The sequence below is a fragment of the Microcaecilia unicolor genome, chromosome 10 (assembly GCF_901765095.1).
Source record: "Microcaecilia unicolor chromosome 10, aMicUni1.1, whole genome shotgun sequence".
Taxonomy (NCBI): domain Eukaryota; kingdom Metazoa; phylum Chordata; class Amphibia; order Gymnophiona; family Siphonopidae; genus Microcaecilia; species Microcaecilia unicolor.
Genome location: NC_044040.1, coordinates 28,794,113 through 28,815,176, shown reverse-complemented (window position 1 = coordinate 28,815,176; position 21,064 = coordinate 28,794,113). Strand labels below are relative to the sequence as shown.

Genomic DNA, 21,064 nt, shown 5'->3' with positions numbered 1-21,064 from the left:
AATGTATGTGATGTAATAAGATACTTCTGGGCTGTCTGGAAAATCCTGCAAATTGATTGAATGATTGGTCAAATAAAATATCTTTTATCCAATCATTGTGAAGGCCACACACACACACAATACCACAGTAAATGTCGGCAGAAAAAAAAAAAAAAGAAAAATGGATCAACCAATCTTCTCAGCAGTGATTTGTCCACTTTGGTTAGATATACATACAAATGCCTGTATGAAACTCAATACCCACGCTCCTTTGCCCCATTTCCCTTACCTAACCTTTCAGAAAGGGTACACAGATCTAGAGGGTGAGGCAAAAAAAAGTAACCCACTACAGTTTTTTTTTTCAGTTTTCTCATCGTACTTACATATTACTATTAAACAACATTTAAATATCTTAGCTATGTTGATGTTACTGACATTTTAGCATTACTACTTAGCAATTTTTACGTGTTAAAAACGTTCGCACTAAAACACTGAAAATAATGTCAATCAAACGATACAGAATTTTGCAGTCACACTAACAAATTTTCTTCAGAGTGCCAAGCTTCTAGTTCTTGAGATGATATGCAGGCCACAGTTGCCTTTGCTCCAAAATCTTGTTCACGTAGTGTCTGGATTCTCATTTTGTCCGCTACCGACACTTTGCCCATGATTACCATTCCGATCCAAAATCCTTGTAAAGAAATTATCTGTAAATTATCATGTCATCAAATACAAATTATTCAAATTCAAATTATTGTTTACAAAGTCTACATCACTGTGACATCATTAACAATAAGCTGGCACCCAGTTTTTTTAACCCCCTCCCCCCAAATAATGGTAGTTTAACAGTACAAAACTTTTTGAACAAGTAAAAATTGCTGGGTCTGTAACTTCACCGTGATTAAAGATATCTCATTTCAATCAGCACATAAATGTAGATAGTAACAACAAATAAAGCAGTAAAATTTCACATTGAAATTTCAAGCGGTTGCTGAGAAATCAGCAAAAACTTCTAGGGGGTTATTTTTTTTGCCTCACCCTGTACATTTACTTCATCTATCTTATTTTGACATAATGAAGGGCTTTAATTTTTGTGCCAGTAGCAGAAATGAAGTCAGCAAGATCCTATTTCCACCAGTGGGGAATTCATGAAGACACTAATGGTCACTACTGCTACAATAAAAAGGCCACTTCCAGCAAAGACGGCAAGTAAGCTAACGTCCAATCTGAGCACATAATACTGATCCAAACTGTAAGATCACACAAATAGATGTAGCTGTTCGTAAAGCGCTATAAGCCAAATCAGAACATTCCTCTAAGCACGTGTCCTGTAGATAAACTGCAAGACTGCTGTGATAGATCTGAGAGTTTATTTTAAAAGTTAAACGAGGCCACATCAACACCTAGCATATAAGCAAAATTGTAAATTCCAAAATAAGAGAGGAATTCAAAAAAACCACCATATTTCAGGAACAGTGAACTTTCAACAAATGTACTCTGTGTTCCCCATCTCTTCCAGAAATCTGTGCAAACATTACCTTTACTGACTGCAAAATGCTGTTCCCCTTCTCCGTTTCTATTGTACAACTATCACACTCAATTTTATGAATATTTACACAACCAGTCCCCGACGTCTTGATGTCCAAATCTGTAATGAAAGTAAAACAATGGCAAGTCAGAAAAATGGAAAGCGGATGCGAGTTGGAATCATTCAAGATGCTACCAATTTGTGATAACCAGTTTTTCTTCTTATCTAACTTGGGGTCTAGGCACTTCAAAAGGATATAACCATCTCTGGCTCAGATGTCAGCAGGTTGTTTCAAACCACAGGCCAGGAAAACTGAATACCAGCGATCAGCTTCCTCCATCAATGTAAATCCTTTATTTATGTATCTACTAGCCATTATGCCCGTTAAAACGGGCGAGATTTCCAGCTACCCTCCTCGCCAGATCGCCACCGCCCCTCCCCCCCCCGAGGTCACCGCTACCATTCCTCCCCCCCCCCCCCCCGGAGTCGCCGGCCCGGGCCCTCTCTTCGCGATTCAACTTACAGCGCCGAAACCGCAGCAGGCAGATCAGCTGAGCTGCCATCGGCCTTTCTTCTCTGCCTGTGTCCCGCCCTCGTGTGACATAACGTCGGCGAGGGTGGGACAGAGGCAGGGAAGGAAGGCTGACGGCAGCTCAGCTGATCTGCCTGCTGTGGTTTCGGCGCTGTAAGTTGAATTGCGAAGAGAGGGCCCGGGCCGGGTGGAGGGGGGGGGGCGGCGGCGGTGACTCCGGTTGGGGGGGGGGAGCGGGAGGGACCTCGGCGGTTCCCTCCGTCCCCGCAGTTTCCCTCTCTGTCCCGCCCCCGTCATCACGTATTGACGCGGGGGCGGGACAGAGAGGGAAAGTCTCTACTGCGCATTTGCGGGTGAGTACGGTCACTCGCAATTTATATGTTTGATTTAATAAAAACACTTTATACTCCTTTGAATAGCGTTACTGGGAACCAGATTACTGCACAAAAATAGCACAGTTTCAACTGAATATGTTATATGAATGTGATGTGGCCAAACATGTGGTAGGATCTTGCATTAGAGAATAAACCAAACATCACAGGCAGCTCTTAGCTTCTGCATGTTGGCTTTCTTTCGTTAGTTTCACAGAAAGATTCTGGCACTGGAAAGAAGAGGATGAGTTAGAGTATATGGGCCCATCAGCAACCTTATCAACCAAGTCATCAATTCAGAGCTACCACTGAGCAAAACATCTGAATGAACTTTAAAGAAAACCAATATACATGAGGTGGGAGAATAAGTATTATTATTATTAAGACATTTGTATCCCACATCATTCCAAACAAGCTCAGGTTCAATGTGGCTTACATTCAAGAAAAAAAAAAAAACATCAAAAAATATAATAGTCAGATAATTAATTATAACTTTTTAACATACTAGGAATAATTGTGTGTTTGTCACGAAGATAGGACACAGTATTGATTATGTTGAAACATATAAGAGAGACGGCAACACACACAAGGAGTGAAACAAGCTGCACATACTGCAGCAGGACATGTTTATCCACTCCTACCCTAGCTGGGATAATATTTAACTATCTCTCTGACCTCATGTGTACCTTTCTTTAAATTTGTCACCTTATTTTCTAACTCCTCTTAATCTCTTAAATATCTATATGTTCCATCTTTGCTTATACCTTTCACTGTCAATTAAAATGTTCTATTACATATTTTGTTGACATTGTAAGTAGTATACTATGCCGTACTGTTATTTGAATATTTTTACTGCTGTATATTGTCTATTGCTCATGTTTGATTTCTTACTGTATACCGCCTTGAGTGAATTTCTTCAAAAAGGCAGTAAATAAATCCTAATAAATAAACATTAGTTTATTGTCTTTTATTCTTAGTGGAAGGTCCAAACCTTGGAAATGTTGTCCCCAATGATTACAAACAAACAAAACAAACAAAAAAAAAAAAAAAAACACACACACACTTTGGACTCTGAATTCTTTACACCCAACCTAATGATGTATATGTATATGGGAGGGATTTTCTTCCTCAACAGGATAAAACAGGTCAGACAAGGTTCAGATGCAAGAACTGAGTAGGTATGGCTGCAAACACTTCTGCCATGCTCTAAGGCACTGGACCCCAAACCTATCCAGAGGACAGTCAATTTCAATGATATCCCCAGTGGATATTCAGAAAAATATGCATGTAAATTCTATCACAGGCCTATTCACTGTACACATCCTGAAAGCCCAGGACAGGTTGGAAACCACTGCTCTAAGGCTATGGCAGTCTAGATTTATCTTTACATTTAATATACTGAAGTCCTAGAAAAAAGAACACAAGCGCTTACATAGCACAGGATGTTCAAGCAAAAATTCTGTCTGTCAAGAGAAGGTAGGGGTACTGGGTATAAACTAAAGGCGTCTGTCCCACCCCAAGTGGGCAAGAACAGAGGAAGAAGAGAAAAAGAAAATAAAGACTATCCAGGATAAAAAGAAATCTTATAGGCCTGCTTGTCTTTTTCTGCTATAATCTTATGTAAATAAATATGACTTTATAAGTTTGAAAAGCAATATAAAGCCCCTAGGACTTAGCAGGCTTGTCCAAGTTCAGCCCTTGAGGGACATTCCTAATGAACATGTATGCGAGAGATTTAAATACAAATAGAAATAGTAGACATTCAAGTATCTCTCCTGCACATTCACAAGGGATGTCAAAATCTGGTCTGTTTTGAGGGGCCTGGGACTGGAAACAGGGGAGGGGTTAGAGGGAGGTTTGTTTATGGGACTTTGCATATGGCTCATTGCTTATTCTGTATGGATATTCACTTTATTGTTGGATTACAGACTTGTTTTCTTTTATTGAAATTTAATAAAAGGTTTAAATATAAAATCTAGCCTGCTTGTGGCTCTCAAGGGCTGAATTTGAACAGACTTGCTGTAGAGCTTGCTTCTATTGTGACATACCTGACAAGACATACAGGCAAAAATAAATATTTTTAAAAAACTGGATTATTGCAAATAGCTATTGATAACAATACAATCCAGATTGAATTTTCTTTAGACCCTTTTGATCTTAAATATAGTAAAGTCCTTTTACAAAAGTACAGCTTATAGCACAGATACGTCAAAGATTAATCATATGTTTATCTCAGAACCTCAGTGATGTTAATCGCTATCCTTTAGATAAAAGCGATTTCAGTAACATCAAACTCTTCACCGGTTCTTTTTCTCTCTTTTAAATTTCTTAATTTAAATATATATATATATCTTTAACATCACTTATCTTTTCAATTTATCATATTTGTCGGACCCAGGGGATCATCTGGCCGACATGCACGTTTCGCCCATATCTTGGCTGATAACTTTTGCTGAGCTGACGCTATAAGAAACATGGGGGGAATGTCCTTGAGACAGCCCAATATGGGCGAAACGTGCATGTCGGGCAGATGATCCCCTGGGTCCGACAAATATGATAAATTGAAAAGATAAGTGATGTTAAAGATATATATATATATTTAAATTAAGAAATTTAAAAGAGAGAAAAAGAACCGGTGAAGAGTTTGATGTTACTGAAATCGCTTTTATCTAAAGGATAGCGATTAATATCACTGAGGTTCTGAAATAAACATATGATTAATCTTTGACATATCTGTGCTATAAACTGTGCTTTTGTAAAAGGACTTTACTATATTTAAGATCAAAAGGGTCTAAAGAAAATTCAATCTGGATTGTATTGTTATCAATACCTGACAAGACAACATTCATGTATGTGGCACACCAAACACTAAAATTCACAGCTGAACAAAGCATGCCTAAATATTTCATTGTTTGACAGTAAGTTTAGTATGAGTTTGCTTATCTCATATCAAAAAGCCTTATGCAATACATCAATCCCAGATTTCTCATTTGTCATACAACAAAACAAATACTGGCATATATTCAAATTGTAATGTCAAATCAGTAACAGCAACACAAAATCACACCTTTGCCAGACACTGTAAAGCAACACAAAAATCTGCCAATATGGTACTCAGAAAGCATATAGCAAACAGAATTTATGGACAGCAGACCTGCAACGTTTTCTGTTGGAGCTGTAGGCAGCAGTTATTATTGGGGGCAGTGGGGAAGCAAAACTAGGGACCAGTTACAGGGATTTCAAGAACCTATCAAAATATTGCTGTTCTTCCTAGCTTGCAGGCACTGATGGTAGGAAACACAGTCTTGCATCTACACCAAATTTTTTGAGACACACTTCCTGCCTCTTGGGGACACACTGGTTGAGAACCACTGTTCTAGAGCATTAAAACGATGCTGCCATAATTAATCATGGACTCTCTCTTTCTTGGAAAGAACAATGATGAAGCCATCATTAACAGCAATTTCAAAACCTCAGTTCAAAGACTCAGCTGGAGATGCTATGGAGGTAGTGGTCTCTGTTCCCAGGGTACCTAATGGTGACACCTACTAGCTAGTTTCCAAGCGCATGTATGAGTTTCCAAATGAAGCCACAGTCTGTGGTCCCTGACCAAGGACTGTAGTTACCATGGCAAGGCTACCTAAGAGGTTATAAACTAGAAACAATGTCCTAGAGAACTGCTATGCCAGCTCAACTTGATGGAGTCCAACAGAATCCAGTTCCAACTGAAATGGAAGCCCAACGAGAAGGCGGAAACTGCAAGATCAAAATATGAAAAGACAACTGAGGAAAATAAAACTTAAGACGCCTCCAAAAGACAAGTATTACAACTGATCAAATAGCAAACTCTCACCCGTCACCCAGGATTGTATATGCCAAAGGAAAGGACTAGAAAAAAAAGCAACTAAACAATCTCAATGCCATTGAGACTCAAAGTATACATGAAACAGTGGTAAAAAAATTATTATATAAATATGTATTTTGAAAACTTATATGCCAATCAAAGCTTTTAGAAGCCAGTGAAAAATCTATTCTTCCAATATGGAAACAAAAAGAAAAAGCAAGTCTTAAGGAAAATGTGTCTGTTGAACAGCATGGCAGGCTTAATATTTTTTTTAAGTCAAAAAGATATGACAACTATGCTTTAATCAAAAATGACCCCAAAATTAAACATTTGGGATGCTGAAATCTACAGTCCAAATACCTCTTTGAGAGGGGAAAAGCCAGCAAGACACTAAACAAGAGAGACCTGGGGCTGGATCACGAGAAAATGATAGGAAAAGTGAACAGTATGCAAGAAATGTTTCTCTAGTAATAGAGAGAAGTAAATGCCGAGACCCCTAGGGCTCTATTAGGAGAAATGTGTGTACATACGTAATGATGAGCTTCCTGGAAAGAGGGAGTTCCCGGGTACAAGATATTTTGTGTGACGTGGCAGCCCACCCTGTGCATTGCGTACAAATTCTATTTAAGCACTCCGAGGCTGCGCAGTTAGAGTCTATCCTGTAACAGAACCAAGGTGCCTAAGTTCCATTACAGAATACTAGTATAACCCAGTATCAGTGCACCTAACATCTGTAAGGTACACTTGTAAGTGGGAACCCTACCCCCTTACAAATATGTGCTATGTAAAATAAAAAGGCACATATTTACAGAATAGTGCTTAGGTGAACATTGGAATACACGCACATTTCTACGTTTATATTCTAGTATTGTTAATATTTATGTGCATAATGTGCAAGTAAATGTTAGGACCTAATTTACCCCCCCCCCCCCCCCCCCGGTTTACTAAGCCACGTGGCAATGCTGACACAGCCCATTCAAAATGTATGGGCTGTGTAAGCGCTAGTACGGCTTAGTAAACAGAGGGGGTTATATAATTGCACCTCACAACTCACAGGTTGGGCCCAAGGAGCCGAAATGAACTACAGTGGGCTGCAGCTCTCCAGGGTCAAGAGAGCTGACAGGCAGCCATGGGCTGTACAGGCCTTTAAGTTCCACTACCAGATAAAGAGGTGCTCACTTCCAATCTACTGAAAGGCTGGAGGAGTTCAGGACAGGCTCATCTAAGGCACATGGTCTAGAAGCCAGGTAATCCAAGGCCTTGCGAACCAAGGTATTTACCACGATTCTTCTCAATGGATTCAGGAAGACAGGTTCTAAGGAGGTGGAGGCAGCCTCAGAAAAGCATCAGAAAGTCCACACATTCTTGCAGCTTTCTGAAGAAGCTTGAGTAATTGCATTATTTCTGATTTTAAATTGTGTATTTCTCTGGAGCTTTTACTGTGAAATCTAGTTTTGTTTTGTTTTTACTCAATGTACGGAGTATTTTTGTGAAAAGACATGAAAACCCCTGTTCTTGGGGTTCTCACTCAACCCAGTCCTGGGCTTTGGCAGAAGGTGGGGCTGTAAAGTGTAAGGGGCAGTTTGGGGAAGGGGGTGGCCTGCTTGTGCTGGTACCAGATTGGATTGGAGGGTCCACCCTGTCATCATGGGGAGTGTCGGGGTCTTGTCAGAGAGGTTCAGGATTGGGTGCCACATGGGGGGAGGAGTAAGGAGATGCACCCCACACACAATGTGCTGTGCTACCAGACTACTGGTAGCGCAGCTACACTTACAGCCTCCTCTTGAGGTGGCGGTAAGTTCGGCGGCATTACTGGCAATTGGGACAGCTAGCACATGGTATAGACCCATGTGCTTAGTGGTCACAGCCGGCCACACCTCCTCCCGCCCTTATCACACCCAAACCCAGCCCACTCCAGGCAGCTAAAGGCCCATTTTGGCAGAGCAGACAGTAGCGCAAAAGGGCCCCTTAGGCAGCTGAATATGCGTTAATCATAAGAACTTGTCAAGTGGAGGAGTGGTCTAGTGGTTAGGGTGGTGGACTTTGGTCCTGGGGAACTGAGTTCGATTCCCGGCACAGGCAGTTCCTTGTGACTCTGGGCAAGTCACTTAACCCTCCATTGCCCCATGTAAGCCGCATTGAGCCTGCCATGAGTGGGAAAGCACGGGGTACAAATGTAACAAAAATAAAATAGATACTATTGGAGATTCTACATGGAATGTTGCTTCTATTGGAGATTCTACATGGAATGTTGCTATTCCACTAGCAACATTCCATGTAGAAGGCTGCGCAGGCTTCTGTTTCTGTGAGTCTGACGTCCTGTACGTGCAGGACGTCAGACTCACAGAAGCAGAAGCCTGCGCGGCCACATTGGTGATCTGCAAGGGCCGACTTCTACATGGAATGATGCTAGTGGAATAGCAACATTCCATGTAGAATCTCAAATAGTAGCAACAGTGAAGGAGTGGCCTAGTGGTTAGGGTGGTGGACTTTGGTCCTGAGGAACTGAGTTGGATTCCCAATTCAGGCACAGGCAGCTCCTTGTGACTCTGGGCAAGTCACTTAACCCTCCATTGCCCCATGTAAGCCACATTGTGCCTGGCATGAGTGGGAAAGCGCAGGGTACAAATGTAACAAAAAAACAAACAAAAAAAAAAGTCTGTACCCTGAGGGAGGCAATCCAGTTTCATGCTGAACTTAGTCCTGCCCATTCGTATCAGAGTAGGTAGGTAGGTAGGTTGGTTTTCAGTGATGCAGAGTGCTGTGCGTTGGTATCTAGCAACTGGACTGTTCAAACACTTAAGAACAGTGATCACTACTACAGACCTGTGCCAGAGCTGACCCTGGGACGGACCCTCGAGGAGGGAAGTCCCCATATTACTCCTCCCGCCCACATACCGAACTTGAGCGGCGTGCTGACATCCACCGAGCTCTTGCTGTCGATGCTCTCCGACACGATGTGCACCTGCCTGGCCGTTTCATCGTACCTGACCTCGATGTTGTCCAGGTCCAGCCCGCGGTCCACGCGCCTCTCCACGCCAGACACGGTGACGAAGAGCCGGTCAGCGTGCGGGTGACTGACAGGGTCCTGGGAACGCACGGTGACCCCGCACGGCAGCCGCATCCTCAACGAGCCGTAGGGGCTGACGATTAACGTCCACTGCTTCAGGGGCTTCCTCCTGCTGCCTTCCGCCGACCCGCTGCCCTCTGAGCTAGCCCGCAACGGTATCCTCGCCCAGCCCCCTGTCCTCCACAGAGAGCGAGCGCAGCAGCCACGGCAAAAGGCGAAAGGAACGAACAACATCCCTCCTTCGCCTGTTTTCCCGAAACAGAACAGCAGCCTCCCTCTCAGTCAGTCCCCGAGCTCGTGCGCTTTCCGCACTGCCTTCTGGGAGGAGTAGTCCCATTCGAGGGATTTCCCAGTGCGGAGAGCGAACTGTGAACTACAGTACCCGACACTCCACGCTCTGTTTTCTAAGGCTTTGAAGAAGATCTACTTCCCACCCCACTTTCCCTAGACTTGTAAACAAAAGTTAGACTGTTATACTGTCCCCTCTTAGGGAAACATGGAAACGCTGCCGTTTCCCGCGCAATATTCGAATTCACCATATGCTGCAATTCTTCAGAATAGGTGTAAACTCTTAAAACACTACTACGCGAAGAAAAGTTTATTCAGGCCTTCGGGGCACGCATTAGTGATGTACCGCCTCCGGCGGTTTCCTATTGGGCCAGAGGTACGATTGGCGTTTGAGCCCGTATGGGAGGAGGAGGAGGCGGGGCTTAGTTTTCTGTCGTCTCCATGGAAACGGACGCCTAGGCTCAGTGAAAGGAGGGCTGCCTCGACTCCTATTCTATTGTAAACTGAAGCATCCCGTTCCCCCCGGGAGCCCACAAGGCTTTTACCGTTTACTCTCCAACCCCCGGCCTGACCAGGTGAGAGTTTCTGTCACGTGCTGTCGGCTTGGGTTACCTGTGCTCGCTGGAGGCGACTGAATGGAGAATCACGTTATTGAGTGACCGTGATTTTTCATTGTCGGATAGTTCAGGGATTTGTATCTAATATTAGTATTACAATTGCTGACGTATTCCAGATTTAAACTCGGGGCGCAACTTGTTAAATCGACTGCATTTTATATCAGTCGAGAGGTTGTTTATTTACTTTATTTATTTATTGCATTTGTATCCCACATTTTCCCACCTCTTTGCAGGCTCAATGTGGCTTACAATACATCATGGATGGTGGAAATATACAAGAAAATAGACATTTAGTATTACAGAAGGATCTTGGATACATGATAATGATACAGCATGATAATAGTATAACAAGCAAGTATTATAAGACAATTCTGGATATATGTGGAGGAGTTCACATTTGTTGATCTTTGTGGTATGCCTTGTTAAAGAGATGGGTCTTCAGTTTAGGACAAATTTAGGAAAATAATTCCAGAGAAAATGGGATTGAGTCTGTGCTAATTCTAATGGCGAAAAGCAACAGGTTAATTCCAAAAATGGCACTATGTTTCTAAGCTACGACGTTTTCAAACTTCTGTGACAGCATTTATTTGTCTATTCATTAGATCTGATGTGTCACAGTTGGGGTGACTACTGGTTAGTCAGCCTTGTGCTTATGAAAAAAGTCATCACCTACTACTACTACTACTACTACTACTACTACTAACTAGCATTTCTAAAGCGCTACTAGGGTTACGCAGCTCTGTACAATTTAAACATAGAAGGACGGTCCCTGCTCAAAGAGCTTACAATCTAAAGACAAGAGAACAATCTAAGGACAAGTGAACAATCTAGAGGACGAGTGAACAGTTAATCTGATAGGGTGGATAGATTGGGGCATTCTATCTATCTCGAGCGGTTAGGCGCCGAATGCAGCATAGAAGAGGTGAGTTTTAAGCAGAGATTTGAAGATGGGTAGGGAGGGCGCATGGCGTATGGGTAAAGGAAGATTGTTCCAGGCATAGGGTGAAGCAAGGCAGAATGAGCGGAGCCTGGAGTTGGCAGTGGTGGAGAAGGGTACTGAGAGAAGGGCTTTGTCCTGTGAGCGGAGGTTACGGGCGGGAACATAGGGGGAGATGAGGGTGGAGAGGTAGTGAGGAGCCGCAGACTGAGTGCACTTGTAGGTAAGGAGGAGGAGCTTGAATTGTATGCGATATCTGATCGGAAGCCAATGAAGTGATTTGAGGAGAGGGGTGATATGAGTGTATTGGTTTTGGCGGAATATAAGACGTGCAGCAGCGTGCTGAACTGATTGAAGGGGGGATAGATGGCTGAGTGGGAGGCCGGTGAGGAGTAAGTTGCAGTAATCAAGGCGAGCGTGGACGAGAGTTTTGGTGGTGTGCTCAGAGAGAAAAGGGCGAATTTTGCTGATGTTGAAGAGGAAGAAGCGACAGGTCTTGGCAGTCTGTTGGATATGCGCAGAGAAGGAGAGGGAGGAGTTGAAGATGACTCCGAGGTTGCGGGCAGATGGGACGGGGAGGATGAGGGTGTTATCAACAGAGATAGAGAGTGGAGGAAGAGGAGAAGTGGGTTTGGGAGGAAAGACGAGGAGCTCGGTCTTGGACATGTTCAGCTTCAGGTGGCGGTTGGACATCCATGCCGTGATGTCGGATAAACAGGCCGATACCTTGGCCTGGGTCACCGCGGTGATGTCAGGTGTGGAGAGGTATAGCTGAGTGTCATCAGCATAAAGATGATACTGGAAACCATGAGACGAGATCAGCGAGCCCAGGGAAGAGGTGTAGATTGAGAAGAGAAGGGGTCCAAGGACAGATCCCTGGGGAACTCCAACAGATAGTGGGATGGGAGTGGAGGAAGATCCATGGGAGTGTACCCTGAAGGTGCGGTGGGAGAGATAAGAGGAGAACCAGGAGAGGACAGGGCCTTGGAACCCAAAAGAGGACAGCGTGGCAAGAAGTAAATCATGATTGACAGTGTCAAACGCGGCAGAAAGATCGAGGAGGATGAGGATGGAGTAATGACCTCTGGATTTGGCCAGGAGCAGGTCATTGCAAACTTTAGAGAGTGCCGTTTCTGTCGAGTGCAGAGGGGCGAAAACCGGATTGAAGTGGATCGAGGATGTCATGAGAGGAGAGAAAATCACCTTAGATACGACTAATTGTTCTCTTGATCTATTGTATTGAATGAGGGAGTAAATTAAAAAAAAACTTGTGCTTGTAATTTTGCTGTAAAACAAGATACATGCTTTGAGTTCTTTAAGGAAAAATAACTGCCCTATTTGCTAAAAATAATCTTTAAAAAAATTGGGGGCTTACCATATTAAAAGATCATATGCACCTTAACTCTAGGACTGATTTTTGGTGGGGTCCCACATGGGTGGACGTCTTTGCTCTTTATTTTCTTTGTTTATGTGTTTTAAACAAAATCATGTACATAATTCATAAAAATAAACACTTAGGCCAAAACTAAATTTTAAAGAAAATGAAAATGGAGTGGAGGAGTGGCCCAGTGGTTAGGGTGGTGGACTTTGGTCCTGGGGAACTGAGCAACTGAGTTTGATTCCCACTTCAGGTACAGGCAGCTCCTTGTGACTCTGGGCAAGTCACTTAACCCTCCATTGCCCCATGTAAGCCGCATTGAGCCTCCCATGAGTGGGAAAGTGCGGGGTACAAATGTAACAAAAATAAAATAGATACTATTGGAGATTCTACATGGAATGTTGCTACTATTGGAGATTCTACATGGAATGTTGCTATTCCACTAGCAACATTCCATGTAGAAGGCTGCGCAGGCTTCTGTTTCTGTGAGTGTGACGTCCTGCACGTAGGTGCAGGACGTCAGACTCACAGAAGCAGAAGCCTGCGCAGCCACATTGGTGATCTGCAAGGGCCGACTTCTAGTGGAATAGCAACATTCCATGTAGAATCTCAAATAGTAGCAACAGTGGAGGAGTGGCCTAGGGGTTAGGGTGGTGGACTTTGGTCCTGGGGAACTGAGGAACTGAGTTCGATTCCCACTTCAGGCACAGGCAGCTCCGTGTGACTCTGGGCAAGTCACTTAACCCTCCATTGCCCCATGTAAGCCGCATTGAGCCTCCCATGAGTGGGAAAGCGCGGGGTACAAATGTAACAAAAATAAAATAGATACTATTGGAGATTCTACATGGAATGTTGCTACTATTGGAGATTCTACATGGAATGTTGCTATTCCACTAGCAACATTCCATGTAGAAGGCTGCGCAGGCTTCTGTTTCTGTGAGTGTGACGTCCTGCACGTACGTGCAGGACGTCAGACTCACAGAAGCAGAAGCCTGCGCAGCCACATTGGTGATCTGCAAGGGCCGACTTCTAGTGGAATAGCAACATTCCATGTAGAATCTCAAATAGTAGCAACAGTGGAGGAGTGGCCTAGGGGTTAGGGTGGTGGACTTTGGTCCTGGGGAACTGAGGAACTGAGTTCGATTCCCACTTCAGGCACAGGCAGCTCCTTGTGACTCTGGGCAAGTCACTTAACCCTCCATTGCCCCATGTAAGCCGCATTGAGCCTGCCATGAGTGGGAAAGCACGGGGTACAAATGTAACAAAAAACCCCACAGAAAATCAGTTAAAAACATATATAATTTTTAATTTAGCCATAGAGTTCTACTACTACTAATTATTTCTATAGCACTACTAGACATAGGCAGCACTGTGCACATATGCAGATACTTTTTCTGTCCCTAGAGGGCTCACAGTCTAAGTTTTTATACCTAGGGCAGTGATGGCGAACCTTTTAGAGACCCAGTGCCCAAACAGCAACCCAAAATCGAATTATTTATCTCAAAGTGCTGATACTCATTATGGGCGGGGTCACCACATATGACTCCACCCCTATGATAGCCACACCCCTTACACCAGCCATGGCGCATATAAACAGACATCGCTGAAAATATTATACTAGTATAGGAGAAAAAAATAACATGATTTTCTTCCATTATAAATCATTTCTGTAAGCTGTTACAGATGTAAATTCTCCAATTCGACATATTCCAAACACTAAAATGAAAATAAAATGATTTTTCCTACCTTTGTTGTCTGGTGATTTTGTTTTTCTATCCATATTGGTTCTAGTCGCTGATTCTGCTGCTCTCTTTCTGTTCTCTTAACTCCGTTTCCAGGGCTTCCTTTCCATTGATTTCTTTACTTTTCTCCTTTCTTCTTCATTTCTTGCCCTCCATCCATGTCCAGCAACCATCCTCTCTCCTCCAGCCACAAATGTCCAGCAACCCTCCTCTCCCCTCCAGCCTCAAATGTCCAGCCACCCTCCTCTTCCCCCTGCCCTCCCTCCCAGCACCTGGCAGCACCCAGCACCAGGCCTCCCTCCCACCCAGCACCCAACACCAGGCCTCCCTCCCACCTAGCACCCACCATCAGGCAGGCCTCCCTCCCACCCAGCACCCACCATCAGGCCTCCCTCCCACCCAGCACCCACCATCAGGCTTCCCTCCCACCCAGCACTCACCATCAGGCCTCCCTCCCACCCAGCACCCACCATCAGGCTTCCCTCCCACCCAGCACTCACCATCAGGCCTCCCTCCCACCCAGCACCCACCATCAGGCTTCCCTCCTACCCAGCACTCACCATCAGGCCTCCCTCCCACCCAGCACCCAACACCAGGCCTCTCTCCCACCCAGCACCCACCATCAGGCTTCCCTCCCACCCAGCACTCACCATCAGGCCTCCCTCCCACCCAGCACCCAACACCAGGCCTCTCTCCCACCCAGCACCCACCATCAGGCTTTCCTCCCTCCCAGCACCCACCATCAGGCAGGCCTCCCTCCCACCCAGCACCCACCATCAGGCTTCCCTCCCACCCAGCACCCACCATCAGGTCTCCCTCCCACCCAGCACCCAACACCAGGCCTCTCTCCCACCCAGCACCCACCATCAGGCCTCCCTCCCACCCAGCACCCAACACCAGGCCTCCCTCCCACCCAGCACCCACCATCAGGCTTTCCTCCCTCCCAGCACCCACCATCAGGCAGGCCTCCCTCCCACCCAGTAGGTGCCTATTTTCAGTTTGGTTTGTTGTATTTTCTAATCCACCCTGACCTGCTTGTCCAGAAATGGTGGTATACCGAGTTTTAATAAACATGAGAAAGATAGCAAAGTGGTTTACACAATCAAAGCTCAGAAAGAAAGGAATGCTATTTCAGTATAGGATGGATAACAGGAAAAAAGAGAATTCGAGTGGGAAGGCAAAGAGAGAGAACAAAGGTGAGAAGTAGGCAAATCAGTTACTCAACATGCCATGTACTTGCCAACTTAGTATATGTTTTCCTTTTGTGTGTGTGTGTGTGTGTGTGTGTGTGTATTACTCCTAAAACCCCTCCCCGCCAAAAAATATTATTAGTGTGTCATCCCATGTACATAGGGGTTATTTATAACTTTTTAAACAAATTACATTGTGCCCTAAATGTTATGGGGTTGGCTTTTGTACTTTTTAAAGAGGAAGGTCTTCCCCTATTTCTTAAAAGGTCCCTTGATGATATTGATCATAGGTTACGTCATTTTATGGTATGTTTATCATTTTTATGATTGTCATTCTCTTATTGTGATCTATTTTGAAGTTATGTTTTTCACAGTTGGTTATGATGGTATCATTATGAATTTGTTAACATTTTATGATGTATTTTGAATATAATTGGTTTTAATTTCAAGTTCTCTGTATCTTATGCATTTATTTATTTATTGTTACTTTTTATTCATATATTTATATGTTGTTTGTTTTATTGTGGTGCCTTACTCACATATTGCCCTGATGTAGCCATTTCTGGTGAAATGTGGCTACGTTGGGCTTAAAATAGACATTTTGCTTTTATTTAAGACTAGCCGTTAAACCCGTAACAACGGGCTAGTTTTTTGTTTTCCTATGGCCTCCCCCCCAACCCTGCTCTCTCCCCTGCCCTCCCCCCAGCGTCTGTTTCCCTCAGTTCCGCCCCCTCCTTCCCTCCCTGCTCCCTCCTCCTCCGATTTCCATGCCCATGTCCAAGCCCTCCTCCCCATTGGGCTGTACTGCTGGTGGAGGCGGGGCTTGGACTTCTACCTCTCAGCGTTCCAACTCTACTGCGCATTTGCAGGTGAGTCGGTCACTTGCCGTTTATATGTTTGATTTTGCTTTGGATTTTATTGTGCTTAGTGCTTTCTTTTTGTACAATTCAACAAATGTTCCACTGGATGGCGATAAGTACTCTATCAATGTTTTGAATATTTTCTGCTGAGAGAATTAAACATGAGCTACAAGAATTCTTTGGATCTGTGAAGTTATTAATTGATCTTAATTATCAAGCAGTGTTGTGCTGCCAATTTCTTTTCAAGTAATTCTTGCTTGCTCTGCTTCACTCAGGCAGTCCTTGTTTTTAGAAAATAATTTAGCAAGGTGCTGCTCCCTGCAGCCCTCAAGAGCCCAATTCATTATATCATTATTGGCAAGTTGCACTTAATTTACTTGCTGATGAGGTTGGGCTTAATCTTAAAATGTATACAATTATCTACCTTTTTATCACATCAGTGACGGCAAACTCTACTCAAAGAAACTTAAGGACCTCAAAATGCTATTTTCTGGAAGGAAAATGGGGAATAAGACAGAGACATTCCAACATGTAGCTGACTTCACTAGAGTGGAATGAGTCATTTTTCAGGGAAAAAAATATTCAAAGACAAGGGGTCATGATCTGTAGAGAGAGAGAGAGAGGTTCAGAGGGAATGAGAAAATCTTTATTATATATATATATATATATATATATATATATATATATATATATATATATATATATATATATATATATATATATATCAGTGCAATCTGCTTAAGTGCAAGGGTCTGGGACCAAAGGAATGCATGCAGTTAACTGGAGCGTGCACTTAACCATTGTGACCCAAAGAAGCTTTACATCTGATAAACATATGTACAGTACTGTTTATTATTATACATACAGTATACAGACTCCATTAACTGATGTTAGGCTTACTTGAAGTAATCAGTCATAGTCCTCTGTACACTATTGGGTCTATGAGTTCCATAGACTACGTCTGTCAGACGGTAAAAACTGTCATAGCACTGACATCCAGTGGCCTCCAGATAGGCCCACTCGGTGTTGAGATTCTCCAGCGCTCTTGCAAAAGTGACAGGAGGAGGTTGTTGAATTTCGTCAGCATGTGCCTCACTGCTCATTTCATCCTCTGTTTCATCATCAGCCGTTGTTGCCTGCGTGTAGGTGCATAGCTCGACATCAGTGCTGTCGTCAGCTGTTTGTAGATCGTAATCAACAGCTACGTAGCGATGAAACTCCTCTTCAGTAACACTGGCTGGGATGTCAATAACCTGTTCATCTGACGTGTTTGCAATAGCTGCATCTGTTTCGTCCCTCTTCACATCCTTAACAAAGCTTGCCCGCTTATAGCAGTTCACAATGGTTGCCTGTGTAACATGATTCCAGGCTTCTTTCTGCATATGTAGGGAATCCAACAGTGATAGATTAGGAGCCAGTTCAACAGCACGTGTATCCTTGCCAGTCTGGTAATCCATAACGCTCATCAGACGACGTAGCACAAGAGCCCGATAATGTTGTTTGAAATTGGCTATTATGCCCTGATCCATAGGTTGGATCAGAGAGGTAGTGTTTGGTGGCAGGAAGACCATCTTGACGTTAGACAGCCTGACATCATCACTGTGTGAAGCACAATTATCACAAAGCAGCAAAATCTGACACTTTTGTTCCCGCATTCTAGTGTCTAACTTCTTTAGCCACTGCTTCCAAATTTCCCCAGTCATCCATGAATTTGCATTAGCCTTGTATGACACAGGAAGTCACTTACCTTTCTTGAAGCAACGGGGCTGTTTGCTCTTTCCAGTGACGAGGGGTTTCAACTTCTCACTGCCATCCATATTGCAGCAAAGGAGGATCATCAGTCGATCCTTCGACGTTTTACCTCCAGTAGTTTCGGCATGTTTGAATGCAAGTGCTCCATCAGGAATCTCTCACCAGTAGAGACCATTGAAAATGTCACGAGGTGCAAACTCGTTCAAGATGGTAGGAAGAACTGAAACAACCCAATTTTCAGCACCAAAGTCATCAGCGTCTTGTTTCTCACCATGCTGTTTCTCCTTCCATCTTTCCAACCATCCAACAGTGGCTTTGAATTCAGTTAGTCCAAGACTTTCAGCTAGCTGGTTAGCTTTCTCCATAAGCAGTGGACCACTGACAGGAAACTGTCTGCTCCTGACTCGAGAAAACCACCGAAGAAGAGCATCTTCTACCTCCTCAGCTTTTCCCGCCCATTTTCGTTTCCATTGTGGATTTGTATTGTTTTGCCAGTCTTCCAGAAGCTGGTCTTTCTGCTTCAAGACATGTGAAATTTGACTGGGATTGACCCCATATTCTTTAGCAATAGATGCTTGACTTTCTTTGTTTTCTAATTTTTTAAGAACTTCTATTCGTTCAGCCAGTGTTAAAGTCTTACAGTTGCGTGATGACGACCCCATTGTACACTCTAACAGCATTCTTTCGCTTATTCTGCCTGTGACAGTTAAAGGGGTGGTAAATTTGAAATCTCGTTGGTTGTCACGCGCCAATCGGCTTCCATATTCCATGTGAGCGCTTATGCGGCGTCTTTCCTGCAGAGGAGCGGTCTTGAACCATGCATATAAGTGAATCTTTCACTTATTAGTGGTGCGCTAAACCGAAGTTTGTCCCCATAGAAATTGATGGTGCCAAAAATGGGACCGAAGTACGGCATGCAGTTAAACAGAGCATGCGCTTATCCGACGTGCACTTAAATGGAGTGCACTGTGTGTGTGTGTGTATATATATATATATATATATATAGATAGATAGATAGATAGATAGATAGATAGATATACTGAGAGAGTGGTAGAAATGTGAAATGGTACCTTGTATGTCTAAATGTTTTGAAAATGAGCCCCATAGAGGGGCATAATTGAACATCGCCGGCAAAATAGATCGCCGGCAATCTATTTTGGCGGCGGTGCAACAGCTGGCCGGAACCGTATTATCGAAAAAGATGGCCGGCTATCTTTTCTTTCGATAATACGGTTTAGCCCGGCCAAATGCCAGAGTTCGCCGGGTTTGATTTGGCCGGTTTTGTTTTTCAGCGATAATGGAAAAAAATGCCAACCATCTCAAACCCGGCGAAATCCAAGGTCGTGGGAGGAGCCAGCATTTGTAATGCACTGGTCCCCCTCACATGCCAGGGCACCCTAGGGGGCACTTCTAAAAATGTTTAAAAAATACAAAAAAAGCTCCCAGGTGCATAGCTCCCTTACCTTGGGTACTGAGCCCCCCCAAATCCCCTCAAACCCACTCCCCACACCTCTACTCCATTACCATAGCCCTTATGGGTGAAGGGGGGCACTTACATGTGGGTACAGTGGGTGTTGGGGGGGGGGTTGGAGGGCTCAACACTTAGCACCACAAGTGTAACAGGTGGGGGGGGGGGGGAGATAGACCTGGGTCTGCCTTCCTGAAGTGCACTTCACCCATTAAAAACTGCTCCAGGGACTTGCATACTGCTGTCAGGGACCTGGGTATGACATTTGAGGCTGGCATACAGGCTGGCAAAAAAGTGCTTTATTTTTATTTTTTTTGTGTGGGAGGGGGTTGGTGACCACTGGGGGGACTACAGGGAGGTCATCCCCTATTCCCTCCAGTGGTCATCTGATGAGTTGGGGCACCTTTTTGAGGCTTGGTCGTGAAAATAAAAGGACCAAGTAAAGCCGGCGAAATACTGCTTAACGCCGCTTTTTTTTCCATTATCTGTGAAAGCCGGCCATCTGGTAGCCACGCCCATGCCCGCCTTCGCTTTGCCAGCGACACACCCCTTTGAACTTTCGCCGGCGAGGCGACAGGAAAGCGGCGATGCTGTCAAAAAAGCAGTTTTCGATTATACCGATTTCGCTGCTTTTCCGAGATCGCCAGCCATCTCCCGATTTATGTCGGAAGCAGGGGCGTATCTGGAATCCGGCGGTAGGGGGGGGCCACAGCCAGAGAGGGGGGGCACATTTTTGCCTCCCTCCCCCCCCCGCCCCGCCCCGCCGCCGCCGCCGCCTCTCTCCACCCCCTCCCCGCCGTCAACCCTCCCCCGCTGCTTACTTTTGCTGGCGCCGAGGTCCGACCCGCAATCTCCGTTTTTCGTCTTCCTCCGTGGCCATGCTTCCAGGAAGTAACGCTGCAGTGCTGATTCGTTGAATCCAGTTCGACGTCTGACGTCAGACGCCGAACTGGATTCAACGAATCAGCACTGCAGCGTTACTTCCTGGAAGCATGGCCACGGAGGTAGACGAAAAACGGAGATTGCGGGTCGGACCTCGGCGCCAGCAAAAGTAAGCAGCGGGGGAGGGTTGATGGCGGGGAGGGGGGCCAGGGCGAAATCTGCGGGGGCCCAGGCCCCTGTGGCCCCACGCAGATACGCCCCTGGTCGGAAGATGGCCGGCGATCACTTTCGAAAATGAGCAGGATAGTCTACCAGCAGGGTTAGCAGTAAAATAAAATAAATAGCCCAGATGTCATGCCCTGCACCACAGCTCTGGGGCATGGTTTGTTAAAACTGCATATTTCTTCACTTTAGCTCTATCACCACCCTCAAGTACAGACCCTTGACAAACCCATATTCTTAGATCAGTGGTTGACAAGAATGGCAAAACGGTTTGGGGTCACTTTTAGGCTTATTTTCAAAAGAGAAGGACGCCCATCTTTCGACACAAATCGCAAGATAGGCGTCCTTCTCACAGGGTCGCCCAAATCGGCATAATGGAAAGCCGATTTTGGTTGTCCCCAACT

General features: G+C 44.6%; 2 protein-coding genes across 2 annotated transcripts in view; one reads left to right on the top strand and one right to left on the bottom strand.

Moving 5' to 3' along the window:
* The window catches only part of FAM185A (family with sequence similarity 185 member A), a 78,703-nt gene extending 69,145 nt beyond the window's left edge, over window positions 1-9,558 (bottom strand). The window contains exons 1-2 of the mRNA XM_030216744.1: window positions 9,153-9,558; window positions 1,518-1,627 (exon numbers count right to left, since the gene is read on the bottom strand). Of these exons, the coding sequence (XP_030072604.1) occupies window positions 1,518-1,627; window positions 9,153-9,558 (516 nt within the window). The remainder of the gene's footprint in view (window positions 1-1,517; window positions 1,628-9,152) is intronic.
* A 552-nt stretch (window positions 9,559-10,110) lies between these two features.
* Window positions 10,111-21,064, top strand: part of CCDC146 (coiled-coil domain containing 146) — a 221,081-nt gene continuing 210,127 nt past the window's right edge. The window contains exon 1 of the mRNA XM_030216395.1: window positions 10,111-10,187. The gene's annotated coding sequence lies outside the window, so the exon portion shown is untranslated. The remainder of the gene's footprint in view (window positions 10,188-21,064) is intronic.